The sequence below is a fragment of the Fistularia commersonii genome, chromosome 35 (assembly GCF_037954325.1).
Source record: "Fistularia commersonii isolate RoL2024-O1a breed Wild chromosome 35, RoL_Fcom_v1.0, whole genome shotgun sequence".
Classification (NCBI taxonomy): domain Eukaryota; kingdom Metazoa; phylum Chordata; class Actinopteri; order Syngnathiformes; family Fistulariidae; genus Fistularia; species Fistularia commersonii.
Genome location: NC_141318.1, coordinates 3,307,847 through 3,333,581, shown reverse-complemented (window position 1 = coordinate 3,333,581; position 25,735 = coordinate 3,307,847). Strand labels below are relative to the sequence as shown.

The window sequence follows — 25,735 nt, the reverse complement described above, 5'->3', positions numbered from 1 at the left end:
ACAGCAGCTGGCCGGGCTGTGGGGGTGAGTAAACACAAAACTTGTCACGCCATTTGATGACAGTGAAACACAATGGTAGTTTTTTTGCGTCAGACAAACAAAGCGAGCACCTGCTTTCGAAAAAACAACAAAAACCCGACACTTTAGCAAGTGTTTGCTTTAGCTGGACAGGAAATAATGGCTTTGGGGGAAATGTCACATCCAAAAACCAGACAGAAAGTAAGTGGGCAAAGGAAAACTGAAGATGCAAAAGCATCTATGGTTTCGTTTGAGCTGCAGTTTCCATCTCCCACCGCTGGACGTCTCTATTTCCCAATCTCCCTTTCCGGCTCCGATGGTTTCGGTTCCGTTTTTTGGGGAAAACGAAACTAGTGGGAGGCGTTGGTTTATGCTCTCGGCGCCCCGCAGTCTCGAAGTGAAGTTTTTCTTATTTTTTCCCAAAAAATCTGGATCGTGTTTGTAGGAATGCTGAGGATTCTCCTTGCGGCCGCAATTTGCGGCCAAATCGCTCTTTGCAGCAATCTCCATAAAGGTACGGTCATTTAAAATCTACTTCTCCATATGTGTGTTAATAACTTTGCACTAAAAAGCTCGGGGTGGATTTAACCCTTGCATGGTGCTCGGGATCTGTGGGGACCTGTTTTGCATTTTTCTTAAGAAAACCGAAATGAATAATTTCCTTCAACTCCCGACTCGTTGACAATGACTCACACGCTCATGAGCACATTTTAAATCACACACAGGATGTCAGGGTGCCTCCACTGTGCGCCTTTCGGCAGAATATAAACCCTCGAATCCAGCAAAATTTGGCAAAAAGGTCTGCAATATCACTTCCCCATATGTTTGGAACTTACGAGTCTACTCCCACCTCGACTTACGACTTTACTTCGTTCCGTGACCGACATTGAACTCAATTTGCTCGTATGTCACATTAAATTTGACATGAATTGAAATGCAGTTACTCCTATTTAGCCCCACAAAAACTACAGCTAATTTGATGTGCTTTGTGAATTTAGATAAGAATTTGATTTATAAATAATAGTTAATGTATGACTACTACTATTCATAAAAATAATAATTCACCATGACCTGGATGACTGAGAACCTCCACAATAATAACAGTAACCATATAGAGGGTAACGAAATAAAATGGTTTTATTAATCCTATTTCTATTTTCATCCGTGTAAGGGTTAATGTATTGAAAGTATTTTCTCTGGCAAGAAAATTGGACATTTAGATAATAAACCAAGGCTGTTCCTATTGGTGAATGTTCTGAAACTAGCTACCCATTAACTACCCATTAAAATGAAGTGCAAATGCTATCACTCTGTTCCAGTCTCTGGAAAGAAAAAACACCCCAGTTTTTTGTTGTTTATAAATAACAAATAATGTTTTTTTTTTTTTAATCAAACATGACAAAGAATGTAAAGAAATACTACTTTTCACCCATGTCAGGGGCTCGTCTATTAAAATATTTTCTCCCGCAAGAAAATTTGACATTTTAATAAGAAAGCCTAGGCTGTTCCTACTGGTGAATATTCTGAAAACTAGAAGGAGGGTCATCTAGTCCCGTCCTCCAGCTGCATGTCTGCTTTTATGACGCAATTTTACCCGAGTAAACAGTAACACTATTTATCTAAACAGTTCTCGACCTCATTCGGGGTCAGCGCCTAATTCAGGACTCTGTCACCAAAACTTTTCATCATCCGCAGGTCCTCCAAAGCAGAAAGACCTGAGGATCATCATGATCGGGAAAACGGGATCAGGGAAGAGCGCGTCCGGGAACACCATCCTGGGTGAAGAGAGGGTCTTCCAGGAGGCCATGTCGGCACAATCCATCACCAGACAGTGCTCCAGGGGGGAGGGTAACATCGACGGGAGGAAGGTGGCCATCATCGACACACCAGGGCTGTTTGACACCCAGCTAGACGAGGAGGCGGTGAAAGCGAAACTGGAGAAGTGCATCGAATTGTCGGTGCCCGGGCCCCACGCCTTCCTGCTGGTCATCAGCCTGAAGGCCAGGTTCACCCAGGAGGAGAAGGCGGCCGTCAAGTGGATCCAGGACAACTTTGGTCCCGATGCTTCGCTCTTCACCATCGTCGTCTTCACGCACAGCGACTTGCTGAAAGGCAAATCAGTGAAGGAGTACTTGTCGGAGAGCAGAGAGCTGCAAACGCTGGTCAACCAGTGCAGTGGGAGATACCACGCGCTGGCGAATGACGGGCAGAGTAGCAGAGCCCAGGTCTACGAGCTCCTGGAGAAGATCGATAGCATGGTGCAGGGTAACAGAGGCGAGTACTACACCAGCCCCATGTATGAGAAGGCCCAGAAAAAACAGGAAGAGGAGAAACGAAGGAAGAAGCAGGAGGTGGAACTGGAACGGCGGGAGAGGGAACAGAAAATAAAAGACTTTGACGAGCGGATCTCTCACTGTAAAAAGATGGCTTTGGTCGCCACGGGACTGTTAACTGGTGGAGCGTACTACGCTTCTTATTTGGCAATGGGGGGTGGAGTATATCTGGGACTCACAGAAGGTTATGAGTGCGTGAAGGAATATTTTTCATAATTTCAGGGGCCGCCGGCGAGAAGCAGGGATGAGGGACTGATTGTGATTACATGGAAATTAGTCAGGAAGGGAATCAACCTTCTATCACTGCCTCAACCTCATTAAAGAGAGCGTAAAAATTTCTCATTGTGTCAGCCCTATTTCCAATTTTCCTATTTGTTTAAATGGGTTATTAGCTCGGGCGTGGGAGGTGTTCAGTGAGGCCACGGAGAAGGAATTCTGGACGGCTTTTGGAGGTTTTGGTCCACCGTCTGGCGGCTCAGGATGGGGAAGCATTCTACTGTCAACACTGTGTACGCTGTGCTGCTGACCTCGACTCCAGCTGTGGCGGGTCGATGGCAGCAGTTGACGGGTTTCGTTTAAAAAAAAATATATATATATGTGGTTTCCTTATTTTTTTTTCTTTCTGGTATTTTATCATTTTTTATCTTTCTGATATATTCTGTTTATTTTTTTTTTCTTTCTGATATTTTATTGTTATTTGTCTTTCTGATATTTTATTGTTTTTTTTTTGTCTATCTGATATTTTCTGTGTATTATTTTTTGTCTTTCTCCGGCTTTTTGAACACCAACAGTCGACACGGAGCGATCACGCTTGCCCTGTTAGGTGGAGCTGTAAAACCCCCACTGTACTTTCTTGCCAGTGTCTCAGAGATTCTCTTGATCTCAACTGGTCTCGGACTCAGTCCTCGCTTTTCTAGGTTCTTTAATTCTTTTTGTCTTTTTTTTCTGGCTTTTCTGGTAACTTTTTCTAATTTCCAAATCAATTCATATGCGACCAGTTCCTCTTTGTCACTTTGTCTTTTATCTGATTAATTTTCCAACTCCATTTTATTTATTTCTCAATTTCAGGCTCTACTTTGGATCAGATGACGGTCACTCGTCAATTCCAGAAGTTTATGTATACAATTGCAGTTTTTGGAAAAGGAAACCGCTTACCTTTAGTTGCGTTGGCCGTTTGGAATCGACGGGTTCCGTCCTCGAATACCTTGAAGCCTTCTTATATCCCGCTGAAAAATCACATCATTTGAGGATCACGTCGGGGTCACCCATTTGTCTGTTTTTGTGGCTCCTGTGTGTTCAGATTTCATTCAGGGAAAAAAGTCACAATGGTCAGGAACTGATCAAGCAATGAGTGATTTATTTGAAAATTTAGAAGTGAACTTATGAGAATTCCCGGGCCAGAACAAATGTGACGAATGGAGGATGGTTCACCCTCTCTGGACAGCCACTGAGACGCGTCCAGTCAAACGTGCAGGTGAGGGGGCACAGTCATTTTATACCTTTGCCCAAATGGTCAGGTTTACTTCCTGATAAGGACTTGTTTAACACACCCTTGGAATTTGGGCACTTGGGGTGTGTGATCGATTAAGCGCGGGGGGTGTCAGTGGAAAAGTACAGAGTTGGGCATCCCTTTGTCGTCATGTGATGCGTTCCCGGGGGTACATTTTAAACGTACTAAAATGATTGTCCCTCTGACCACTGCATTCAAGCCTGCACACAGACACACACACACACACACACACACACACACACACACACACACAGACACACACACACACACACACACACACACACACACACACACATACCAACCTCCGAAACACGATGCTTGCACCGCCCCCTCCCATCTTTGCTCTTCGTGACTGCTCTTCTTCAGATGAAACCTGCAATGCTCAGGCTTTGTCTGCAACTCTGATGGTGATGAAGGACACAAAAAGACATAAACAGACATGGTCGAAGCATCTGTCCTTGCTTTCAGGTGGGATTTGTGTGAGATGTGTGTTCACTTTGTTTTTCAGGGTGTCACTGATGAAGTTGTGATTGTCTCTTCATCACTTCCCTCCTCCTCACTCTGCAAACACGGGGTGGCGAGGTTCTTCGCCTGTCCGGCAGCGGGGCCAATCAAATGGTTTGTGAGTAAATACAAAACTTGTCACGCCATTTGAGAGTGGAACACATTGTTAGGTGTTTGTGTCTGTGTGCGCACAAGGACAGACAAACAAAGCAGGCACCTGCTTCCAAAAAAAACAACAAAAACCCGCACTTTAGCAAGTGTTTGCTTTAGTTGGACAGGAAAGAATGGCTTTAGGGGTTATTTCACTGCTGAAGACACATCTGAAAACTAGTCAAAGTAACTGAGCAAAGGAAATGTACAGATGCAAAAGCATCTACGGTTTCGTTTGAACTGCAGTTTTCATCTCCCGCCACTGGATGTCTCTATTTCCCAATCTCCATTTCCGGCTCCGCTGGTTTAGGTTCCGGTTTGTCTGCGAAACAAGACTGAGAGGAGGCGGTGGCTTGTGCTCTCGGCGCCCCGCAGCCTTAAAGTGAAGTTTTTCTCTTTTTTTGTTATTTTCCTCCTTTTTTTTCCAGAAAAAATCCAAACCGTGTTTGAAGGAATGCTCTTTGAGGCCACAATTTGCGGCCAAATGGCTCTTTGCAGCAATCTCCAAAAAGGTACGATCATTAAAGATGTGCGTTAATAACTTTGCGCAAACAGCTTGGGATGGATTTAACAGTTGCGCGGTGCTCGGGATCTGTGGGGACCTGTTTTGCATTTTTTTAAGAAACGAAAACCGATATGAAAAATTTCCTGCAACTCGCGACTCGTTGACGATAACTTACATTACACACGGAATGTTAGGGCACCTCCACTGTGCCCCTTTCGGTAATATATTAACCAGGGGGTGCTCACACTTTTTCAGCATGTGAGCTACTTATAAAATGAGTTTCTTCACCTTTCTCTTTCTCAGCTGGCTTTTCGGCGGGATGGCCGTGTCGTATTTTCCATGAACGGTCCGAAAATGCAGCTCCACATTACCCTTCTTTGGTTATTGCGATGTTAGACCGGCAGATGAGGCGAACGCACTTTGAAAATGTCATCGTGAAAAAAGGTCCTCTTCCAATTCCGTATGAAAGTAACAAGTTTCTGTCTTCTTACTTGTTCCATCTCCCCCACTACCCTTACTCAAGTTTAAGAGAAAAAAAACGAGGGTTAAAAATTGGAGGTAACTTGCTGACTAGCTTATTAGTTTTGTTGCACTTGATGCCGTTGTTTGTGCACATGCAGTGATCTCTGGGGCAGAACAAATAAGATGTTATCTGATTGGCTGCCCTGTATATCAATCAAGTAACGGGATGGGTGATAGGCTGACTTTTTTTTTTTTTAATGTCATGCGATCTACCAGTATTACGTTTGTGATCGTCTGGCAGATCGCGATCGACGTTTTGAAATCCCTGAATTATAAACCTTCAAATCCAGCTAAATTTGGGGGAAAGATCTGCAATATCACTTCCCCATATGTTTGGAACTTACAAGTCTCCTCAGGGAACCCTCATGGTGTGAACCCTGAGAAAAGTCAAGGAATGAGAGTTGTCCCAGAGCATGGCTCATGGACTGAGGGGACACAATATATAAATATATGTTGCTACCTCGACTTATGGGTTTAATTCGTTCCGTGACCGAGCTTCTAACTCAATTTGCTCGTATGTCAAATTAAATTTCCCCATTGAAATGAACTGAAAAACCACGGCAAACCATTAGGCAACTCCACACAGGTCTTGTCACCTTGTTCTTAAAAATGGCAAACAGCACACTTCTCCTCCACTCCTCAGGCCGGGCGAACGATCAGAATCTCTACTTCCGCTTCTTCTGTACAGTTCCGTACGTCCACAGGCATATCATGAGGACCAACTGCCTTTTCACCCTACATCCTGCTCAATGCCCTCCTCACTTCACCTTTACCAATCTCTGCAACTCTGTGGTCCACAAGGGTCACCTCTTGTAGTCTGCGTTCTCTCCCACTTTCCCCATTTGTCAGCTCTTAGAACTACTCGTTCCATCTCCCCATCACTCTTCTGGCACCTGTCTGGTTCTGGACGGCTCTGTTTCCCCATCCAATTCTGGGCTGCCCTGGTTTCGGGTAACCTTTACCGGGAAAAAGAAACTAGAGCGAAGGAATGTTGTGGTGTGTGTCTGGGGTGTGCGTGTGCGGGTCTAAAGCAGAGGAACAAGTTCTGAAATGCAGTATTGTCTTGATCATACTTCAGCATATCATCGGCATTTAGTTGTTCAGTGTCATTAGACCTTCTGAAGGCTCTGTTTTATTCCACTTGAATTATTTTTCAAAATCTTTTTTTATCTGATTTCTTTCATCTCAGATTGCAAAGATGTTTGCCGGAAAGCTCTGGATGCCACTTGCAGTCACAATATTTGTCCAAAGCGCTCTTTGCGACAAAAAAGGTACGATTATTCACCATTAAATTCTCTGGTTGTTGGGTTTTTTGGGTATATTTGTGTTTTCCCCTCTATGAAAAATATCAGTTGATTAATTACTACTCATGACGAATCCATGTCCAATATTTGGATGTGTTGATAACATGCAGATAACAACTTTAAAAAGACTCTTTAACAGGGGATTTCGATGGATAAATGTAAGAGCAAAACAGGAGTGTTTCTGTTTAATTACGTAACATAAACAACTTTGAGTGGATTCAATGTACAGCGGAACCTGGATTTACAAGTTTAACTCATTCTGTGACCAAACTGTTAACTCAAGTTTGCTCGTGTATTAAGTTCAATTTACCCATTAAAATGAAGTTGAAATACTATCACTCTGTTCCAGTCCCTAAAAAACCCAATTTTTTTTGTGTATAAATAATAGATAATGTGTGAAAACATAATCAAACATGACAAAAGAGAATGTAAAGACATAAACTGCTTTTATTTAGTGTATTTACCTTGAAGATTGGATGAATATGCCGGTGAAAGCTGAGGAGGTTGGGGGAATTTTTTCATTTGTTGCTCAATCACAAATTTTTTTACTCACTTGATGCTACGGTGTGTTGCTAAATGTAACTAGCACACTTTGCTAAACTTTATGGCTAAGCTTAAGGTAGCGGTGAAGTGAAGCCGCTCCTCTTTATAAAACAAACTGTCCCGACCAGCGTTGAATGACGCCACTTCACGGACAGAGGTGGTCACGCCGCTCATCCCGCTCACTCCTCACTCAGGTCTCAGCTCGTATCATAAAGAAAAACATGGACTGAGCAACGACTCGTATCTTGGAAAACTTGTAAGTTGGGGCACTTGTAAGTCAAGGTTCTCCTGTATTGAAAATCTTGTCTCCTGCAAGGACATACACCATTTAGATAAGAAAGCCCAGGCGGTTCATTCTGTTGAATGTTCTAAAATCTAGGAGGACGTCTAAGGAGTGTCACCTAGTCTTGTCCTCCTTCTTCATGTATGCTTTTATGATACAACTCTACCAGAGTGGGTTTTCTCTGTAGTGCTTTTAAGTAAACAGTTCTCGACCTGGTAAGGGGTCACCGCCTCATTCAGGACTGTGTCACCAAATGCCTGTTGGTCTATTGTGAAGTTTTCATCATCCGCAGGTCCTCCAAAGCAGGAAGACCTGAGGATCATCATGATCGGGAAAACAGGATCAGGGAAGAGCACGTCCGGGAACACCATCCTGGGTGAAGAGAGGGTCTTCCAGGAGGACATGTCTGCACAATCCATCACCAGACAGTGCTCCAAGGGGGAGGGTAACATTGACGGGAGGAAGGTGGCCATCATCGACACACCAGGGCTAGACGAGGAGGCGGTGAAAGCCAAACTGGAGAAGTGCATCGAATTGTCGGTGCCCGGGCCCCACGCCTTCCTGCTGGTCATCAGCCTGAAGGCCAGGTTCACCCAGGAGGAGAAGGCGGCCGTCAAGTGGATCCAGGACAACTTTGGTCCCGATGCTTCGCTCTTCACCATCGTCGTCTTCACGCACAGCGACTTGCTGAAAGGCAAATCAGTGAAGGAGTACTTGTCGGAGAGCAGAGAGCTGCAAACGCTGGTCAACCAGTGTGGAGGGAGATACCACGCGCTAGCGAATGACGGGCGAAGAAGCAGAGCCCAGGTCTACAAGCTCCTGGAGAAGATCGATGACATGGTGCAGGGTAACAGAGGCGAGTACTACACCAGCCCCATGTATGAGGAGGCCCAGAAAAAACTGATAAAGGAGGAACAGGAACGGCGGGAGAGGGAACAGAACACCAAGGACTTTGAAGAGCGGTTGTCTCACTGTAAAAAGATGGCTTTGGCCGCCACGGGGCTGGTAATTGGTGGAGCGTACTACGCTTCTTATTTGGCAATGGGGGGTGGAGTATATCTGGGACTCACAGAGGGTAATGATTGTTTGAATATTATTCATGATTTCAGGGGTTGGTGGCAAGAAGAAGAATCGTCTTCAACATAAAGAAATGTTGGTATAAAGGTATAAAGAAATCAGTAATTGTATTTACATGGAAATGAATGAATAAGTGAACTAATCCCATATCGTGCTTCTACCTGATTAAAGAGAATGTGAAGATTTCCCACCGTGTCAGGCGAGTTTTTATCCTTAAACATGTTTCATGAGTTCATTTACGATCAGCACCCAGCCACGCTCGGGCACCCAAGTACTTTTCTTGGCCAGAAGGGGTCAACATTCCCCTGGCATTCTCGTTCTCATCGAGGGTGTTGAATAGATCCGGCTTTCTGGCCTCAGGATTTGGTCTCCACTTTTTACAGTTGATGTGGTCCTATTGAACTTTTGGCCATGGTTCCTAACGGGGAAAAGGTGGAGTGCCCTTTGCGGATCAGGGATGAGATCCTACTCCAAGTGGAGGAGTCCCAAGTTTTTCAGTGAATATCGACAGGTGGATCGGTGGACTCTCTGCATCTGTCTTGGCGAAGAAGTGGCCAAGAGAGGAAAGTCTGGGTCTGCCCCTGTGGCCCAATCCCCAGGCAAGTAGCTGAAACTGGATGGATGGATAGTTTATTGTCATCGGCATCCAGTGACGCCAGGGTACTTGAGCTCTTGTTTTGACCAGCAGGAGGAGACATTCCCCAGGTTTCTCGACCTGTCGAGCAGAAATTTCCATACAGGGGAAACACTAGTAATAATAATAATAATAATAATAATACATGGGATTTTACCGAGAATACTTATAATTTTTATCCTTGTTGTCATTCTGTTATCTATTTTTATCCTTATTTTTGTTGTTGTCATTCTGTTGTCTATGCTATCCTTCTTGTTGTCATTATTATCGATTACTTGTTACTTGTCTCTTCTATTCATGTCTCTTCTTTTTATATTCATATTCATATTCATATTTATTGAGATTGTTATTGTTGCGTCACTGTGACAAATTAATTTCCCATATGGGGCTCAGTAAAGTACTACCCTATCCTACCCTATCCTATCCTATCCTATCCTTTCCTATCCTATCCTATCCTATCCTATCCTATGCTATCCTATGCTATCCTATGCTATCCTATCCCATCCTATGCTATCCTATGCTATCCTATCCTAAATACATCCCAGTTTGAGACAAATGAACACAGGTCAGGATGCTAAGCTAATGACAACTGTGTTTCCTTTGTGAAACAAGATTGACCCAACCGTCTCCATTGGCTGCTCTGACTCACGGTGACATCACTCTGACAGAAACGGACGCCGACAGGATATGATGTCATTGAATAGTTCGGGTCCCCCTCGCCATCCCCCTTTCCAAACAACCCACCCATGTTATTTTCTCAGAATTAAAAAAAAAAAACACTCCAAACAGAAGAGTTTGGACAACGTTGTCTCTGTTGTTTCCCTTTTTTTGAAAAATTCTGTTTGATTTCTAGATGGTAGAAACAGGAGATCTTGAGAGCCCTCACCGGGACGCACGCAGAGACAATGCCAGGAAATAGGAAACCCCCCCTTGCTACCACCACCACCACCACGACCCCTTCTCTTCACACAGCTTTTGAGCAGTTCGCCCCTGAGGAAAGCTAATGTGAGGGTCGGGGGCTGCCGAGTGGATTGAGTCAGGACGTTCCCACCCTTCAGGCCCGGACACGCAGATTTGGTGGCGACCTCGGATCCAAAGCGATGGCCGAAGGTAAGACGGAGATCTGACTCCGCGATTTTGAAACACGAGCGGAAAACGCAGAAAACGGCACCGCTGACGAGTCGTTTTTTTTTTTTTTCTTTTTCCTGCTCTATGCTCCTCCGTGCGGCCTCCAGCGATACCGCTGAGAGAAAAGAAGCCGAGGACCCTGCCTCGGTCTGATGGGTGTGGTCTCTATAACTTCGATGGTACGTTTCTCTCCATTCACACGCTCACACATCATGAAGCAGATGGTAATTCGCGATTCGCTCTGGGCCAACTTGTCGGTCTGGAAAATGGAAATTTAAATATCTCTCACGTTGGAATGATTTCGGTGACGTGAACTCACATTGGCGGCTGATTTCTAATTATTTATCCTTTACACACACAAATTCGTTCTCTGCAATTCAGCCATTATGGATGAACCATGAGCAGTAGGCTACCGTCCACCAGCATCAGTTAGGGGTTCAGTGTCTCGCTAAACATCGCTTCCTCTTCGTGCTTTTTAATTCTTTCTTAATCTCCTGATTGGTTACACCGCGGGTTCTCCGCTTGTCGTCGCAGCTCTGGATTTGTCCGGGGGGCTGAGGATCGTCCTGGTGGGGAAGACCGGGTCGGGGAAGAGCGCCACGGGGAACACCATCCTGGGAAGAGTCGCCTTCAGGGCCGACCCCAGCCCCGTGTCCGTCACCAAGCACTGCGAGACGGAGAGCGGCGAGGTGGAGGGCACGGCGGTGCAGGTGATCGACACGCCCGGCCTGTTCGACACCGGCATCACCGAGGACGAGCTGAAATCCAGGATCGAGGAGTGCGTGAAGATGTCGGTGCCGGGTCCCCACGCCTTCCTGCTGGTGATCCGGCTCGGCGTGCGATTCACCGAGGAGGAGCGTAACGCCGTGAAGTGGATCCAGGACAACTTCGGCGACGACGCCTCCATGTACACCATCATGCTCTTCACGTGCAAAGACCAGGGTAAGGCCGACAGCGCCCTGAAGGAGTGCAAGGAGCTGCGCAGGCTCTCCATCACCTTCGGCCGCAGGTACCACGCCTTCAACAACAACGACGCCGGCGACCGCGTCCAGGTGGCGGAGCTGATCAACATGATCAAGGAAATGGTACAAGACAACGGGGGCAAGCACTACACCAACGAGATGTACGAGAAGGCCCAGAGGAAGCTGAGGGAGGAGGAGGAGCTGCGGCGGCAGGAGGAGGAGGAGAAGAAGGAGGAGGAAAGGAAAGTGTGGGACGCCGAGAGGGAGAAGATAGAGAAGGAGAGGGAGAAGGAGAAAAGGGTTCGGAGGAAGAACATTCGCGTGGCGCTGGCCGCGGCCGTCCTGCTGGTGCTCGCCGGCGTGGTCATCGCCGTGGGCGCCGGACCCACCGTCGCTCTGGCGCTCGGCGCGCCGGTGCTGGTCCTGGGCGTGATGTGCAGCGTGGTGGCGGCGTGTTTGTGGAAAGGAGTCACCTGCAAACCCAAAGCAAATATTCCAGTGTGACGCTGCGGTATCGGACACAGAAATACAGCAGAAGAACTACGCCGGCAATTTGCGGGCTTTCCGAAACCGTAAGCGACTTGATTTGATTGTAAAGACACATTTCTGACACTCCTCTTCTCTCGGACTCTGTTTCCTTGGAACAGAAAAGCCTCACCACGTGTCATACTTGAATACCTGTCCGCCGTCGCAAGTTGAATATTCCCGATGATCCATTGTGCAATGCATTATTTGCTCAAATCAACAGGAGTTGTTATTTAAGACAATGTTTGCCTCATCTTGTTTTTAGCAACATTATCTGGCTCCCTCCCCCCGCAGGAAGCGAGAGACAATGCTGAGTGTCGCCGACAAATAGTCTTCGAGACAGGAAACGTCATGGCTGACGACACAACAGCAGCTCACGTAGAAATAAAACGACAATAGATAATAAACCTAAAGTATGTGTTGAAACATTAGAAAGGTTTCATTTTAGGATTTTTTTTTTAAAGTAAGAAGGTTCCGATAACGGTTGCAACCGTGTGAAGAGGCGGGGCTTAACCTGTGACCGGTCACCTGTCAATCATCCAACAGTTCCCTAGTCGGGTCAGTTTGACTAGGAAGTGAGAGGCAGACTCATGTACAGAAATACACAAATGCATAAATACATACATATAATACACACACACACACAAATATATATGTGGAAACACAGTACAATACATGTATAGATGGATACTGATTGGCTGAATCGGCAAAACCCATGCACAATAAAAAAATGTGAAAGCATTTGATGAAATTCATTCATCCAGTCATTATTTATACGATTATACTGCGCTCAGGGTTTAGCAGGTGCTGTCGACCCAAAAATCAAACAACAATACATTTTCCTGCTTTACCAGAGAACTGAATTCAATCGTGAGTCTCCTTTTTCCCCCTAAAACCCTGTGATATTGAAATACACAAAGATTAAAAACACAAACTGTGGAGTAATATGTAAGTTGTAGTCTTAAATTCTACCACAGAGATCTATAGAAAGAAAAATGTAAAACAGTGATATATGGAATAGAAAATTTGATAAGGAATGAAAGTAAAATAAAGAGCATAGGAGTGCCATCGTGGTGAACATGTGTCGCTCAGTGTCCAAAACAAAGTGACCCTTGTTTTATTTGCATAACTTTCTGTGTGTGAGTGTTCTGTGTGCAGTATCACACACGACTGCCCTCCTACGTTCTTGCCTTTTTCATGACCTCCCCCCGACAAAGACCCCGGCCGGTCACACTGGAGCGAGTCCGGATCGAGACGCGTCGCCCTCCTCTTTTACCGAGCGTCCGGCGGCGGCGGCAACCCGAATCGGCGCCGGTTCACCAAACGTGAGTAAGAGTCGCGACAGGGGGTGAGCTGAAGGCGCCGAAAGGCTGTCATTTTTCCAGACGGGACCCCGAGGTGAACAGGGGGACTCGTCTTCACCCCACATCCTCTCGCCGAGCCTTCCTGGAATCCATCATCATCTGAGTCAGTTCGGTCGCCATGGCGTCGACGGGCCTCCAGCTCCTGGGCTTGGTGCTGGCCGCGGTGGGTTGGGTCGGCGGGGCGCTTGTGTGCGCCGCTCCCATGTGGCGCGTGTCGGCGTTCGTCGGTGGCGAGCTGGTGATCGCCCAGGCCTTCTGGGAGGGCCTGTGGATGAACTGTCTGTCTCAGACCACGGGACACATCCAGTGCAAGACCTACGACTCCACCCTGGCCCTGCCAACCTCCGCCCAGGCCGCCAGGGGCCTCACCGTTCTCTCCCTGCTGCTGTGCCTGCTGGCCCTGCTGCTCGGCGTGGTCGGGGCCAAGTGCACTCACTGCTTGGGCGAAGGGAAGGAGGCCTCCAAGGCCCTGCTGGCCAGGATAGCGGGGGTGCTCCTCCTGGTGGCGGGCTTGGCCTACCTGGTCCCGATCTGCTGGACCGCCTACGCCACCATCCGGGACTTCTACGACCCCAATGTCGCGGCGCCGCTAAAGAGAGAGCTGGGGCCGGCGCTGTACCTGGGCTGGGGGGTCAGCGTGCTCCTGATGCTCGGGGGCGCTCTCCTGCATCTCGGCTCTTCTGCCGCGGGAGGAAGAGCGCCGCCCACATCGGGACGAGGCGTGAAAGACAACCCGCACCGTGGAGAGGCGAAGCAAGTGGGAAAATCTTTTGTGTAAGACGGTCTTATCAGACATTTGAGGCGTGCTCTGTATTTTTATCAAAAGTATAACTTGTTTCACTAAATCCATTTCTATGAATTGATTCAGGGAGCTTCTGGCGGAGAAACTGTTTCAGCACCTCTTCTTCAGCGTGGGCCCTTTAACTGACAGAGTTGATATTTTTCCAATCATTTATTGTCTTTCCAGCTTCAATAATGGGGTCCGATGAAAAAATGTAACTGAATCGAGAAAATATTCCGCCAACGCTGCGGCTATCCACCTAATTAGCAAGTAGCAAGGGATGCTAACGAAGTAGTGCATACTTACCCGTCTGACTATAATTCCAGTGTAAAAGATTCGAGATTCAAAATGTTAAACTGTCGTGTATACAGTCTGGAAACATTTTCCCCTGTGCAATGAAATCCTTATTTTGACGTCCGCAGTGCAGCCAGAAAGGTAGTGATAAACAAGTAAAAAATAATAAACATACTGGTATAGCCATATGTAAACTGTGCAGGGAAATGTAAACAGTACACAGAAATGTAATCAGTATTAGAAATGTAAACAGTATTAGCAAGATGTGAAAGACAACCCACACCGAGGAGAGGCGAATCAAGCGGAAATCTTTTGTGTAAGATGGTCTCATAAGACATTTGAGGGGACGGCGTGTTTTCTGTGTTTTTGTCAAAAGTATAACTCGTTTCATTAAATCCATTTTAATGAATTGATTCTGGAGGCAAAAGTTGTCTGAAAGCTTCTAGCGGAGAACCGGTTTCAGCGGCTCCTCTTCAGCGTGGGCGCTGAAATGAATTGTGGGACAATCTCAGATGGTTACTAATGTGTTTGACCCGCATTTGTAAAATTCCACTCTGCCTCTGTGTGTGTGTGTATGTGTGTGTGTGTGTAGGTGTGTGTGTGTGTGGTTGCTCTGTGATAAGTAGGACAGTGCACCAGTGTTATATGTATTGCTGTATACAGCATAAAGTTTATGTGTACTTTCCGACAAATTTAATTTTAAATGTTTATTTGCTGTGATTTTGTAATGTTTACTTGGCTATGTCATTTACAAGAATGCCTCTCAACTACATTTGATAATTAATGTTTGTTTTGCTCATCATTTTTGTAGGAATTTAAAAAAATGTAACTTGAATGTAACCAGGACAAAAATTGGCTGTCAATCAAAAGAACATCTGCGATTGATGCAAAGTCGCAGTCGTATTAACAATGCATTTTACATCACTTTGATTCTATTTTTTGTCAAGTTCTTAATAAAAATTTCAGTTATTCGCTACACAAATTGAAATAGCCCCGTTTCACCAAACATTTGAGACATGTTTGTTGATAGCAGATACTGAACACTAGGGGACAGTAAACAGTAAGTAGAAAGCAGAGGTTGTACAGGGTGTTGTACTCCTACTATAACCTACTTTCTTTCTTTATATGTATATATATATATATATATATATATATATACATATATGTCCTTTCACATGTTGACTTTCCCAGCTGTAATATGTACTGATGCTGAGAGGAAAAAAAAGCAAAAAGCATGGACACTGAAATGTTAATAACAGATAAAGCACAAAATATCCTTTTAGGGGTTAATATTTAATGTCTTTGCTTTGTTCCTTCTCTAAATGTGTCCACACCAATAATAATAGATTTCAATCTCTCTCCACTTGGTCATTGACGAGTAAAGGTTGCTTTTCTTTGTTATATTTGAATACTTGGCGATGGTTATAAGCATTGAGCCCCTGAAAAAGCTGATATTTTTCCAATCATTTATAGTCTTTCCAGCTCTAATAATTCGGTCCGATGCTAATATTCGGCTGAGAAAAAATATATAATATATACCGAGAAAATATTTGACCGATGATACAGCTATCCACTTTGTTGGCAAGTGAAATTCAGAATACAATGAAATCCTTATTTTGCTACCCACAGTGCAGCCAGATAGTCAAAGATAAATAAATGAATAACAATAAACATACTTGTATAACCAGATCCAAACAGTAACGGGAAATGCAAAAAGAGCAGGGAAATGTAAACGGTACACAGAAATGTAAACAGTGTTAGCAAGATGTGCAAGTTAAAGTTGAGAGCAGCTTTGAACGTGCAGGTGCAGGTTGTATGCAAACAGTGTGAATAAACAATTAAGTTACATCCAGCACTGCCTGAGCGCGATGTAAAGTGTAGGTTGTTCACAGGTAGTACATGATTGAGTCCTGTCAGTTGTTTATGAGTCTGATGGCATGGGGTGGAACAAGTTGTTTTACTTGTGTCGTTTTATATTTCACACTTCTTTACCTCTAACTGGGGGTGTGTGTGATCCTTGGCGATGGAGGTAGCTGTGTTGAGGACAATGCGGTGATGGATGCTCTGCAGATAAGGCAGTCTGGTGATCTTCTCTGTGGTCTTTACCATTCACTGCAGGCAAGGTAAGCTCGTGGTAAGGAATTAGAAAAATCAAACTGAAGAAGCCTCTCAGGTGAAACGTCTTCAAGGGAAAAAAAATCAAGTCCAGTTGCTACGAAAAGATTTTGGAAGGAATCCCTTGTTGAAAGTTTTGAAATACTTCGACTTCATAGACAGGCACTAAATGAACTTGGAAACCACAACTATTTATTATAGCTGGTGGAGATGGTTTTATTTGGTTATTTTTTTAAAACACCTTCTGATGCTAATATTTGGCCAAATAAGGAAGACATTTTAAGTAAAAATACTGGCAAAATGTTGGGTCCTGTCCAGCTAGCACCCATGCTTAAGCCATGTACCTCATTAGCACATCATGGGGGATGCTTATGAAGTAGTGAGTGTGATGTTTCCAGTGAAACATTAGCTACAGGCAAGCTAATGCTAGGATATTAGCATTTTTGTTGAGAAGTTTGAAATATTATGACGTCAAAGATAAGCAACTAAATTAACTTTAAAATTAAAATAATTCATTGCAGCGAGTGGGGAAGGTTTAATTTTTCTATTTTTAAACAAATTCCGACGTTATTATTTGGCCGAATGAAGATATGCTTGTTAGAAAAATACAGGCTGTATTAGCACCCTGGCTAGTTAGCACCCATGCTAAAGCACTTCACCTCGTAAAAGTAATTGTATGGGATGCTAATTAAGTAGTGAGAGTGGTGTCGAACCGGGGTAACATGCAAGGCGAGATAATGCTAAGAATTTAGCACGCTTCATTGAGAGGTTTGAACCATGACAGCTTCATGAAAACACATTAAATAACCAAAACATTTGAGGTGAAGGGGGAGCTTTTTATTTTGTTGTGTTTTTTTGAAACAAATGAAGCTCCGGAGCCTCCATATGATCCGGTCCGCAGTGGATGCTAACCTCCCGCTAGCAGGGTCGGCTTCACAGCCCGGAGGAATTCAGCGGGGCGCACCGCCGGCGGAGCCTGCCGATGTCCTCTTAAAGAGACAGTGTCACCGCGTTCCCGCAAACGCTGGAAGCCAGCGGTGTGTGTCTCTTTAAAAAAACAGCACGAAATTGCGTGGCAACGGAGAGTGGGGGGTGTGTGTGCGTGTGTGTGTGCGTGTGTGTGCTCGGCCTCGCTGGGGCTTCCGCGGCGTTTGCACATCCCCGCAGCCCCGACCTTTGAGTCCCTGCCCCCGGGGGGCAGTAGGCAGCTCCGCGGTTCACTGTCACAATTGGCTACGTTGTGCAACTCCTCCTGCAGCGCGCATCTGACACACACACACACAACAAAAAGAAGAATGTGGCGTGAGTGTGCGCGGTGCAGCTGGAGCCAAAGACCCCGGTAGTGCGGCGCACATTCTTATCGGAATGCGTGAAGATTAAGGAGGATATCCGTGTCCAACTCACCGCAGGCTCCATCCCCGTGCCCCCCCTCTCCACGCACACACACACACCAACAATCAGCGTGTCGGCGCCTCGGACGAGGTGGAAGCGAGCCGACGCCGCGGAGCCATGGCTGAGAAGCGAGTGTCACGCTGGTACTTCGGGGGGCTGGCGTCCTGCGGGGCCGCCTGCTGCACGCATCCTCTGGATCTTCTGAAGGTGAGCTGTTGTAAATCACCCCCTTTGCAGCTGTTCACTTTGTGTGTGTGTGTATGTGTGTGTGTGTGCGTGTGTGTGGTTCAGTTCCATATGCTACGCCGTTTCGAATCTACCGGTGCGAGCAATGCACACCCACCCTTCGGGCCTTATTAGTATTGAGACAGCGCCCCACCCGTTTGCGCAAATTTGTAAAAGAAAATAACCCCAGATGTTGTCGATCGGTGAAGAGAGAGCCCATGTGTGCAGGGCGGAAACGGAGTTGCAGCAACGGCTAGGCTTAAAATGTGAACCCGGAGCGTGTTTGCGATCCGTCCCAGTGGTTGAACATTTGACTTCCGCTTTGCTCAGTAGACAGACAGACAGACAGAGAGGGAGAAAGAGAGGGAGAAAGAGAGAGAAAGAGAGAGAGAAAGAGGGAGAGAAAGAGGGAGAGCAACCTGCTGCAGACCGACACACCACGTTGTCGGTTCTGCCGGTCCCGTAGTGTTCCGATGGGTTCCACCCCCGTGACCGCCGTTCGCTCGGAACACCCAGAAGACTTGACCGGGTTCGAGCACAGAATCATAACCTAGATCCTCTTTTTTTTTTAAGCGGTTCCGCGACAGATTATGGCGTCACATATGTCGTAATCGCTGAATGGATCCACATGCAGCGCACTGGTTGTGTATTTTTCACCCTCACCGTCCCTAGATGATGTCCGTGCCTTTCCCTGTTGTTGTTGGTGTTATTATCTGCTGTCCATTTATTCTTGAATTTTTTTTTTTGTCTTGCAATCTTCTGCCTTTCTATTTATATTCATATTTATTTTTGCTTTTTTTTTTTACTTTAAGACTGCTATGCTGCTGTGACAAAGGAATTTCCCCTATGAGGATCAATAAAGTTTATATTATCTTTATCTTCTCTTACTCGTTCATGTTGTGAATATTTTTTTGTTTTTTTTTCTCATTGATCTGACTAGCTTCTGTGCGTGTGTGTGCACATGGACTGCTGGATTTTGACCTGTTCCTTCTTGTTAATCTTTGCCACGCTCCGCACGGCAGCATGTTATTGTGTCTCTGCATATAAGTGTTTCTGGCTCGGACTGAAGACCATCACATGACCCTGACCAGGAGAAGCGGCCCTCAGGAAGTCATGTGGTGGGTAATAATGGCGAGCAGGCTGGTAATTGCTTCCTTTAAGTCAGAATGTGCTCTTTTATGTACTTCTACTGCAATCCGTCTGCCAGGAGTTGCCTGCATTCGTAGTAGCATGTAATAAAGTGGTATTGCATAATGGTAGTACCTTGACTGCGTTTGCTGAGCGCTTATCATTTGAACAGCGCCACGTGGAAAACAAAACAAAAAAAAAAATCAAACTGGCTCAAGAAAGATTCTGCTTATCCTACTTTAAAATCAGGAGTGGAAAAATAAAAATAGAGTTAATTAGACAACAGGGACCGCAATAAATGTGGGTTTAAAGCGTTGAATGACATGCCCTTTTTTCGCCCACAGGGTTTTTCACTCAGTAACGAGCCGTTTGAGTTTCCCTTTTTTCCTCCTCCCCCTCGACGTGATCTTCCACCGTACTTGAAACGGTTTTAGTCACAACCCCGACGACAGTCGTCCATTCATAAAGCCTGTCATAAAGACTGTCACGTTACAAACCTCACTCCTGCCAGGTTCCCGACGCAAAGGCCAAGTTGTCTGACGTTATAAATTAAGGCCCAGATTGGAGGCACATGACTTCGCCTGGGTCAGAATGCCATGCCCATAACTCGGCAGCAGGGCGACCATAACACTGCTCTTTCATTTATGGTACTAGCAAGTGTGCAAGGTGGTTTTTTTTTAATCAAAATAACCTACAAGTAATGAAACTTAAAAAGAAAACTACACCAGAAGTATCACATTGAACCCTAGAGGATAAGTGGATTTTGCAGGACAAGGTCATAGCGACCTTGAAAATGTTTTTTGCACTACTTGAGAAAATGATTAACATTCATGGCAGTTTCAAACTAGCGCCTGTTTGTGACAGAACGGGAAAAAGTGGTTCATGTCAAAAGGGTGGATGTTTACTTCTCGGCGACAACAGAACATTCTGCCAAAACACCTTTACAGGCCTCATTAGAGTCTTTCAGAGTCTTCACCTTTCCGAACCGACACCGACACGAACATCGCCGAGCTGACAGAGGCAGACGGCTGACGCACGGTCTTCGTACCTCTGTCAGTCACCGTTCCAGTCCCACGTTTCAAATAACGAAGGTTAGCTAATATAAAAACAACTCAGCCTTCGCCCTGCCTTTCCTCACCTTCTGGCAAGTTGATGGCGGCCGTCTGGCACCGGCAGGGTTCTGAAGGCTTGTCAGACGAAACCATGAAGTTTCAGACCGTGTGTGTGTGTGTGTGTGTGTGTGTGTGTGGGGCAGCGAAGAGGCAAAATCTGTATTTCGTACAGACAGTTCACCATGTGAATAAACCCCTGCTTTAACTAACTGCTGATAAGGGAGACGGAGGAGCCGTAACCCTGGATTTTATCGTAATCTAAACATAATCCCTCTAGGCGATAGAGGCGTTGCCGCTGAGTCAAGGGCCCCAGTGTCGCCTCTGATAAGGTGTGGGCTGAAATGGTTTGGACGCACAATCAGCGCATGACACACTGATTATCGCACTGTTCACTGAAGAGGAGTGTCCTCTAAGTCTCCTGAACCAGACCGCAAAACACACTCCGGCTTAAACCGCTCAGTGGCCAAATACTGATCACGCCGAGGGGTTATGGGGGGGTCAAAGGTCCGAATTTTACGACAGCCTGACAAGCTCAAGCCAGCTGAGTACAAACACGGACGGCACATGCCCGTTCAGTTTCATTCTGAGGACAGTTATCTGGATGCGCAATACGTTTGGAGATAACCGGAATGAACCGGACGATGACCGGTCCCAGTTTGTGCCTCATGCACTGATTGTTTGTATTTAATCATTACTATCTGTGGACATTTCACCCAATGTCGGTTTGGAGTCAGCAGCATGAAAGCAGTGCTACCTGTTAGCATTAGCTCTCAGGGCCTGTGCAGCTGTATCATTACTTTAAAAAAATGCATATATGTGTGTATATATATATGAATATTTGCTATGTACAGTTACGCCACACAAAGCTATTACTGAAACCACAACATGAATAAAAATCCCAACTGCGTTTGATCAGCTGCTTTTCAAAAAGTAAGTAGGGTTTTCATAAAATGAGACACGAATACATATATTTATATCCTTTTCCCACTTCAAATGCTTAGTGTTGATCATCCGATCAATGTATCAAATTCAGATCGACGTATCGGCTGCACTGTTCATATGTCCTCCTCTCGCTCTCTTTCTCCAGGTTCACCTGCAGACGCAGCAGGAGGTGAAGAAGAGGATGATGGGGATGGCTGTCCATGTGGTGAAGAACAACGGGGTGTTGGCTCTTTACAACGGCCTCTCTGCCTCCCTTTGCAGACAGGTAGTGTGTGTGTGTGTGTTTTGGGTGGCATGAAGTGAGTTAACATAGGAGACATTGAATTCGTACATTTGGTTGATTATAAACTCACAGATGTCAATCATGACGGACCTACTCACACCTTTCACCCCTGCTCCTCTGTAGTGTTCATGCTGGTCCTCCAGATGGAGCCAGCGGGTTAGTTCAGGGTGCAGAATGAACACGTTGCACTCTGTTCCACGGCTGCGTAATTAACATCATGCCATTTTCTCTCAGCTGATTCCCTTTAGCCTGATTTAATTATAAATGTCATAGAGCCTTTCAGAATAAAATAATTGAATGAGTGGAGACTGAGACTCAAATCTCCTCTTTTCTCCTTCTCATCCCTCCCAGATGTCCTATTCCCTCACCAGGTTCGCCATTTATGAGACGGTGCGGGACATGCTGGGCAGCACCAGCCAGGGTCCCATGCCCTTCTACCAAAAGGTGCTGCTGGGTGCCTTCGGAGGTGAGAGCGTGCACGGCTTGAACGTGAAATGCGCGCACCCGATAGATAATTGTCATTATACCTGTACAAATACAGGGCAAAGACAGGCAGTTTAGCATCTAACTAGAAGTCAGAAAAAGCAGCGGGCACAGTTATAATAAATAAATTAATAGTATGTACATTACAGGTGGGTACTATAAACATATTTTAAAGTGAGCTATGTGCATTAAATGTTGTAGAGTACAAGCAGGAGTAAATTACGGACATAATTTACAGATAGGAATGTGTAGAGGACAAAGTACGCAACACCAAATATAGTTGAAATGGACATGAAATAGTACATAAGTTAATATGGACAGGAGCTGCTGAGGGTTATTAAACTAGTGCAGCATTGTGTGGCGGCGTGTGTTCGCTATCACGCGTCCTCTCTCTCTGTCCACAGGTTTCACCGGCGGGTTCGTCGGCACGCCGGCTGACCTGGTCAATGTCAGGTATGTGTCGCCCTTTGGGGAAAATGTCAAAGAAAGAAATGGCATCTCGTCATCAAATCAAAAGTCTCACCGGATCTATTTTTTTTTTTTTTGTTTGTGCTTTAAGGATGCAGAATGACATGAAGCTGCCAGCGGAGCTGAGGAGGAAGTGAGTGTGGTAACCGACAGGCAGCTGAAATATCACCCGCGGGTAAACGCCCAAAAAGCTCAAATCCGGCATGTGCTTGTGTCTTGCAGCTATAAACACGCCATCGACGGCCTCTTCAGGGTCTTCAGAGAAGGTGCGTCCGGTCGAGCCCTGCGGCGAGCCCGCGGCGAGCCTTCTCTGACCGTTTGTCTCGTCCCGCAGAGGGCGTGAGGAGGCTGTTCTCCGGGGCCACCATGGCGTCGAGCAGGGGGGCGTTGGTCACCGTCGGGCAGGCAAGTCACATGACCCGCGGTCGACCCGGGCTTTAGACCCCCACGATCCAAAATATGCACATCGACTGTCACGGCAGAGAACGCAGCGCTGATCCGGTTCTGCGCGTTCTCCTGCCTGGGTTCTCTCCAGGTTCCTTCGCCTTCCTCCCGCCGTCCAACACCGGTCTCTGTCTGATTGACAGCTGACCAGGCCGAGTTTAAGTCGCCTCTTGCGGTGCGGCCAGCTGTGATTCCTGTTCCTCCCGACCCTGTGAGCAGGATAAGAAGAGCGGATAATGAATGAATGAATGAATGTCTTTAAATGGCGGCAGACAAAGCCGTCATTCAGGAAAACCTCAGGAGAATTGTAATGAAGTGTCTGGATGGCGGTGAAAGATGGCGTTGTTTGTTTTTCCGGTCTTCAGTAATTAGCGTGACGGAGTGGCGGCGTCACCGAGGTAATTACAGCCGGTCTCAACGCGGCTGCCAGTCGCGATATGAGGCGCGCCGGGTTTGTTTCACGATGCGACGACGGGCCGCGACCGCGGCGTTAGCCGGCCGCACCCTCGCCCTCCCGCTGACTCCGCCTCCCTTCTCCCTCCAGCTGGCGTGCTACGACCAGGCCAAGCAGCTGGTGCTCGGCACGGGGCTGATGGGGGACAACATACTCACACACTTCCTTTCCAGCTTCATCGCAGTGAGTAAGACTCCGCTCTAAATTGGCGTGACGCCGGCGAAATTGTAACCTCCCCCCCCTTCCTCCCCTGCAGGGAGGCTGCGCCACGTTTCTGTGCCAACCCCTGGACGTGCTGAAGACCAGGCTGATGAACTCCAAGGGCGAATACACAGTCAGTGCATTCAGCTCTCCTCTTCCTTTTCCCATTTCCCAAATCCTCTCTTACCCTCTCTTTTATTTTCAAATCTCCCCAGGGTGTGAGACACTGCCTGCAGGAAACCGCCAAGCTGGGCCCCATGGCATTTTACAAGGTAGCCCAATTATCCGGTCCTTTTCCGTAATCCCACTTCCAGTCCCAGTCGATCGACTTCCTGTTGACGTCGCTCGCCGCGGCCAGAGTTTGTCGTTTTGAATCGTGGCCCGAGGAGCTAACCCTGGCGCCGCCCTCTGTTGCAGGGTCTCGTTCCGGCTGGGATCCGGCTGATTCCCCACACCGTGCTCACCTTCATCTTCCTGGAGCAGCTCAAAAAATATTTCGGCATCCGCATCGTCTGCTGATCGCCGCTGTAGCCGCTGCTCCTCCCACCCGTGTCGCCATCAGTGAGGTCCACAGACTGCAACCGTTTTTAAGAGAAGAAGGGAAAAAGCTGGAGCTTGTTTTCCTTCTGCCTCCCTCCGGTTTGAGCCGGTAGCCAAACCATTTCTTCTTCTCCTTTTTTTAGTTGGTAGATCTAACCTCTATAAGGGAATGACAGTGAAAAACACTGATTACATCAGCGCTTAGAAATAATTCAGTTCTCGAGATGCAGCCATCATGTTATTAGCCGCTAACGTAGATGTGTCCGGAAAGGATGAATGTGAGCGATGAAACTCCGTCGACTCCGCCGCCGTCATGGCAACCAGCAGGCCAGTACGCAGACTTCGACTCGTTCCGGATCGTGGTCCCTCCGCCCCGACACTCATGGGAGGAAACTCCGAAAGAGGACTCTCTGGCAAAGCAAACACAGCGTGGCCTTGATCGTTCGTGCCGCCTCACCGTTGAACCATTCCCCCCGCCTTCTTCCTTCATCTCCAAGCAACTGTTTTTCTTTTTTTAAATAACTGGAAATCTGCTACTGCCTGAGCGCAAAGCTTTACCAATATTTTACACTTTGCTCCATTCCAGTCCGGGACCATCACCGGAGTTGAAGCGGGGGGAGGGGGCGCCTCTGAATCTAAACATTTTCTTTCTTCCCGCTTCACTCCTGCAGTTTGAAAAAGCAAGTGGCGTCCCTCTCATCCCGGTTGCTCCGTCTCGGTAGGCACTTTATTCCGGAACCGATCGCGTGGCAAAAACTAACTTCGAGGAGGAATGATAGTATTTTAAAATTTTACTTTTAAAAGTATTAGCGCTGAACGGCGTAGAAGAATCCTTCACCTCAATGCAGTGATTTAACCCGCAAAGCCTTTTATCCTCCACGCCAACCACCTTGCCTTACAGCGTCTGTCCAGTAGGGGGCGGTGTTGTGACACATGCACCCCCTTCCTTGCGCTTACGTCCCAGGGTAAACTGGGAGGTCAGAGGTTACGGGACCGGGATGCGCTTGATGGTCCTCTAATGATTTCTGAATTAAAATACTAATTTAAATTAAGATTTCTGCTTGTCTTCGTCGTCACGCTTGTAAGACCCCCGTCTCCTGGGGGGTTTGTGTTTCATCGCGGCGTGCGAAGGCTTTTCCCCCTTGAATCAGGGCCGCCTTCGTCCTGGAGAAACGAAGAAGAGCTGCATCCACCGAGGAGCCTCGTCTCCTCCAGATGTGTCAACATTGTGAGCTCTCTCTCTCTCTCTCTCTCTCTAAATATATATAAACCTCTCCTGGATTCTAAACTCTGACGTTCTCAATTTATTTTCACAAGCCCACGGAGGATTAGCAACCAGCTCCCTCACCGCGACGAGTGTCGGAGAAGGTTTTGGGCGCACACGTGCTCGCCGCGTCCGCCAGCCGTCCCAGCTCAGGAGCGTGGGAAAAAAATAGAAGAAAAAACGGCGAGATGAAAGAAGCCGAAGCCGATGATTGTTTTCCTCCGAGCCGAAACCAATGGAGAAAGAG

The 25,735-nt window shown here is 46.6% G+C and overlaps 5 protein-coding genes and 1 long non-coding RNA gene across 9 annotated transcripts; 5 read left to right on the top strand and 1 right to left on the bottom strand.

The window, feature by feature from the left end:
• The first annotated feature begins 367 nt into the window (after window positions 1–367).
• Window positions 368–2,689, top strand: LOC147213840 (GTPase IMAP family member 7-like). The gene is made up of 2 exons (XM_086142698.1): window positions 368–532; window positions 1,714–2,689. The coding sequence occupies exons 1-2, from the start codon at window positions 466–468 to the stop codon at window positions 2,565–2,567; spliced, it is 921 nt and encodes a 306-aa protein (XP_085998824.1). The 5' UTR covers window positions 368–465; the 3' UTR covers window positions 2,568–2,689.
• LOC147213839 (uncharacterized) lies at window positions 2,076–5,639 on the bottom strand. 2 transcript variants are annotated; one of them, XR_015104463.1, is made up of 4 exons: window positions 5,309–5,639; window positions 4,164–4,452; window positions 3,507–3,639; window positions 2,076–2,123 (listed from the first exon to the last, which is right to left on the bottom strand). It is a non-coding gene; the product is annotated as an uncharacterized LOC147213839 (long non-coding RNA). The 2 variants fall into 2 exon arrangements; XR_015104462.1 differs by having other exon boundaries at window positions 4,164–4,262.
• On the top strand, window positions 4,849–8,935 carry LOC147213838 (GTPase IMAP family member 7-like). Of its 3 annotated transcripts, none has more exons than XM_086142696.1 (3): window positions 4,849–5,027; window positions 6,732–6,813; window positions 7,965–8,935. In XM_086142696.1, exons 2-3 carry the CDS (start codon window positions 6,741–6,743, stop codon window positions 8,816–8,818), a joined length of 927 nt encoding a protein of 308 aa, XP_085998822.1. In that variant the 5' UTR covers window positions 4,849–5,027; window positions 6,732–6,740; the 3' UTR covers window positions 8,819–8,935. The 3 variants fall into 3 exon arrangements, with proteins under 3 accessions (XP_085998822.1, XP_085998823.1, XP_085998821.1); XM_086142697.1 differs by lacking the exon at window positions 4,849–5,027 and adding an exon at window positions 5,562–5,578; XM_086142695.1 differs by lacking the exon at window positions 4,849–5,027 and having other exon boundaries at window positions 6,632–6,813.
• Window positions 8,936–10,367: 1,432 nt separating this feature from the next.
• Window positions 10,368–13,066, top strand: LOC147213837 (GTPase IMAP family member 9-like). The gene is made up of 3 exons (XM_086142858.1): window positions 10,368–10,493; window positions 10,619–10,690; window positions 11,046–13,066. Exons 1-3 carry the CDS (start codon window positions 10,484–10,486, stop codon window positions 11,975–11,977), a joined length of 1,014 nt encoding a protein of 337 aa, XP_085998984.1. The 5' UTR covers window positions 10,368–10,483; the 3' UTR covers window positions 11,978–13,066.
• Window positions 13,067–13,346: 280 nt separating this feature from the next.
• LOC147213836 (claudin-4-like) lies at window positions 13,347–14,486 on the top strand. Its single transcript, XM_086142861.1, has 2 exons — window positions 13,347–14,136; window positions 14,231–14,486. Exons 1-2 carry the CDS (start codon window positions 13,481–13,483, stop codon window positions 14,349–14,351), a joined length of 777 nt encoding a protein of 258 aa, XP_085998987.1. The 5' UTR covers window positions 13,347–13,480; the 3' UTR covers window positions 14,352–14,486.
• A 3,144-nt stretch (window positions 14,487–17,630) lies between these two features.
• slc25a10b (solute carrier family 25 member 10b) lies at window positions 17,631–25,512 on the top strand. The gene is made up of 11 exons (XM_086142860.1): window positions 17,631–18,151; window positions 21,497–21,616; window positions 21,986–22,100; window positions 22,522–22,570; window positions 22,677–22,718; window positions 22,808–22,851; window positions 22,920–22,990; window positions 23,574–23,666; window positions 23,740–23,817; window positions 23,900–23,956; window positions 24,102–25,512. Exons 1-11 carry the CDS (start codon window positions 18,062–18,064, stop codon window positions 24,201–24,203), a joined length of 861 nt encoding a protein of 286 aa, XP_085998986.1. The 5' UTR covers window positions 17,631–18,061; the 3' UTR covers window positions 24,204–25,512.
• The last annotated feature ends 223 nt before the right edge of the window (window positions 25,513–25,735 follow it).

Coding starts and splice junctions, on each gene's coding strand:
- LOC147213840 (XM_086142698.1), top strand. CDS start 466: ATGCTGAGGATTCTCCTTGCGGCCGCAATTTGCGGCCAAATCGCTCTT. Junction 533..1,713: donor TTGCAGCAATCTCCATAAAG/GTACGGTCATTT, acceptor CATCATCCGCAG/GTCCTCCAAAGCAGAAAGAC.
- LOC147213838 (XM_086142696.1), top strand. CDS start 6,741: ATGTTTGCCGGAAAGCTCTGGATGCCACTTGCAGTCACAATATTTGTC. Junction 6,814..7,964: donor CGCTCTTTGCGACAAAAAAG/GTACGATTATTC, acceptor CATCATCCGCAG/GTCCTCCAAAGCAGGAAGAC.
- LOC147213837 (XM_086142858.1), top strand. Junction 10,691..11,045: donor TGGTCTCTATAACTTCGATG/GTACGTTTCTCT, acceptor TTGTCGTCGCAG/CTCTGGATTTGTCCGGGGGG.
- LOC147213836 (XM_086142861.1), top strand. CDS start 13,481: ATGGCGTCGACGGGCCTCCAGCTCCTGGGCTTGGTGCTGGCCGCGGTG. Junction 14,137..14,230: donor CAAGTGGGAAAATCTTTTGT/GTAAGACGGTCT, acceptor GAATTGATTCAG/GGAGCTTCTGGCGGAGAAAC.
- slc25a10b (XM_086142860.1), top strand. CDS start 18,062: ATGGCTGAGAAGCGAGTGTCACGCTGGTACTTCGGGGGGCTGGCGTCC. Junction 18,152..21,496: donor ATCCTCTGGATCTTCTGAAG/GTGAGCTGTTGT, acceptor CTCTTTCTCCAG/GTTCACCTGCAGACGCAGCA. Junction 22,101..22,521: donor GCTGCTGGGTGCCTTCGGAG/GTGAGAGCGTGC, acceptor CTCTGTCCACAG/GTTTCACCGGCGGGTTCGTC.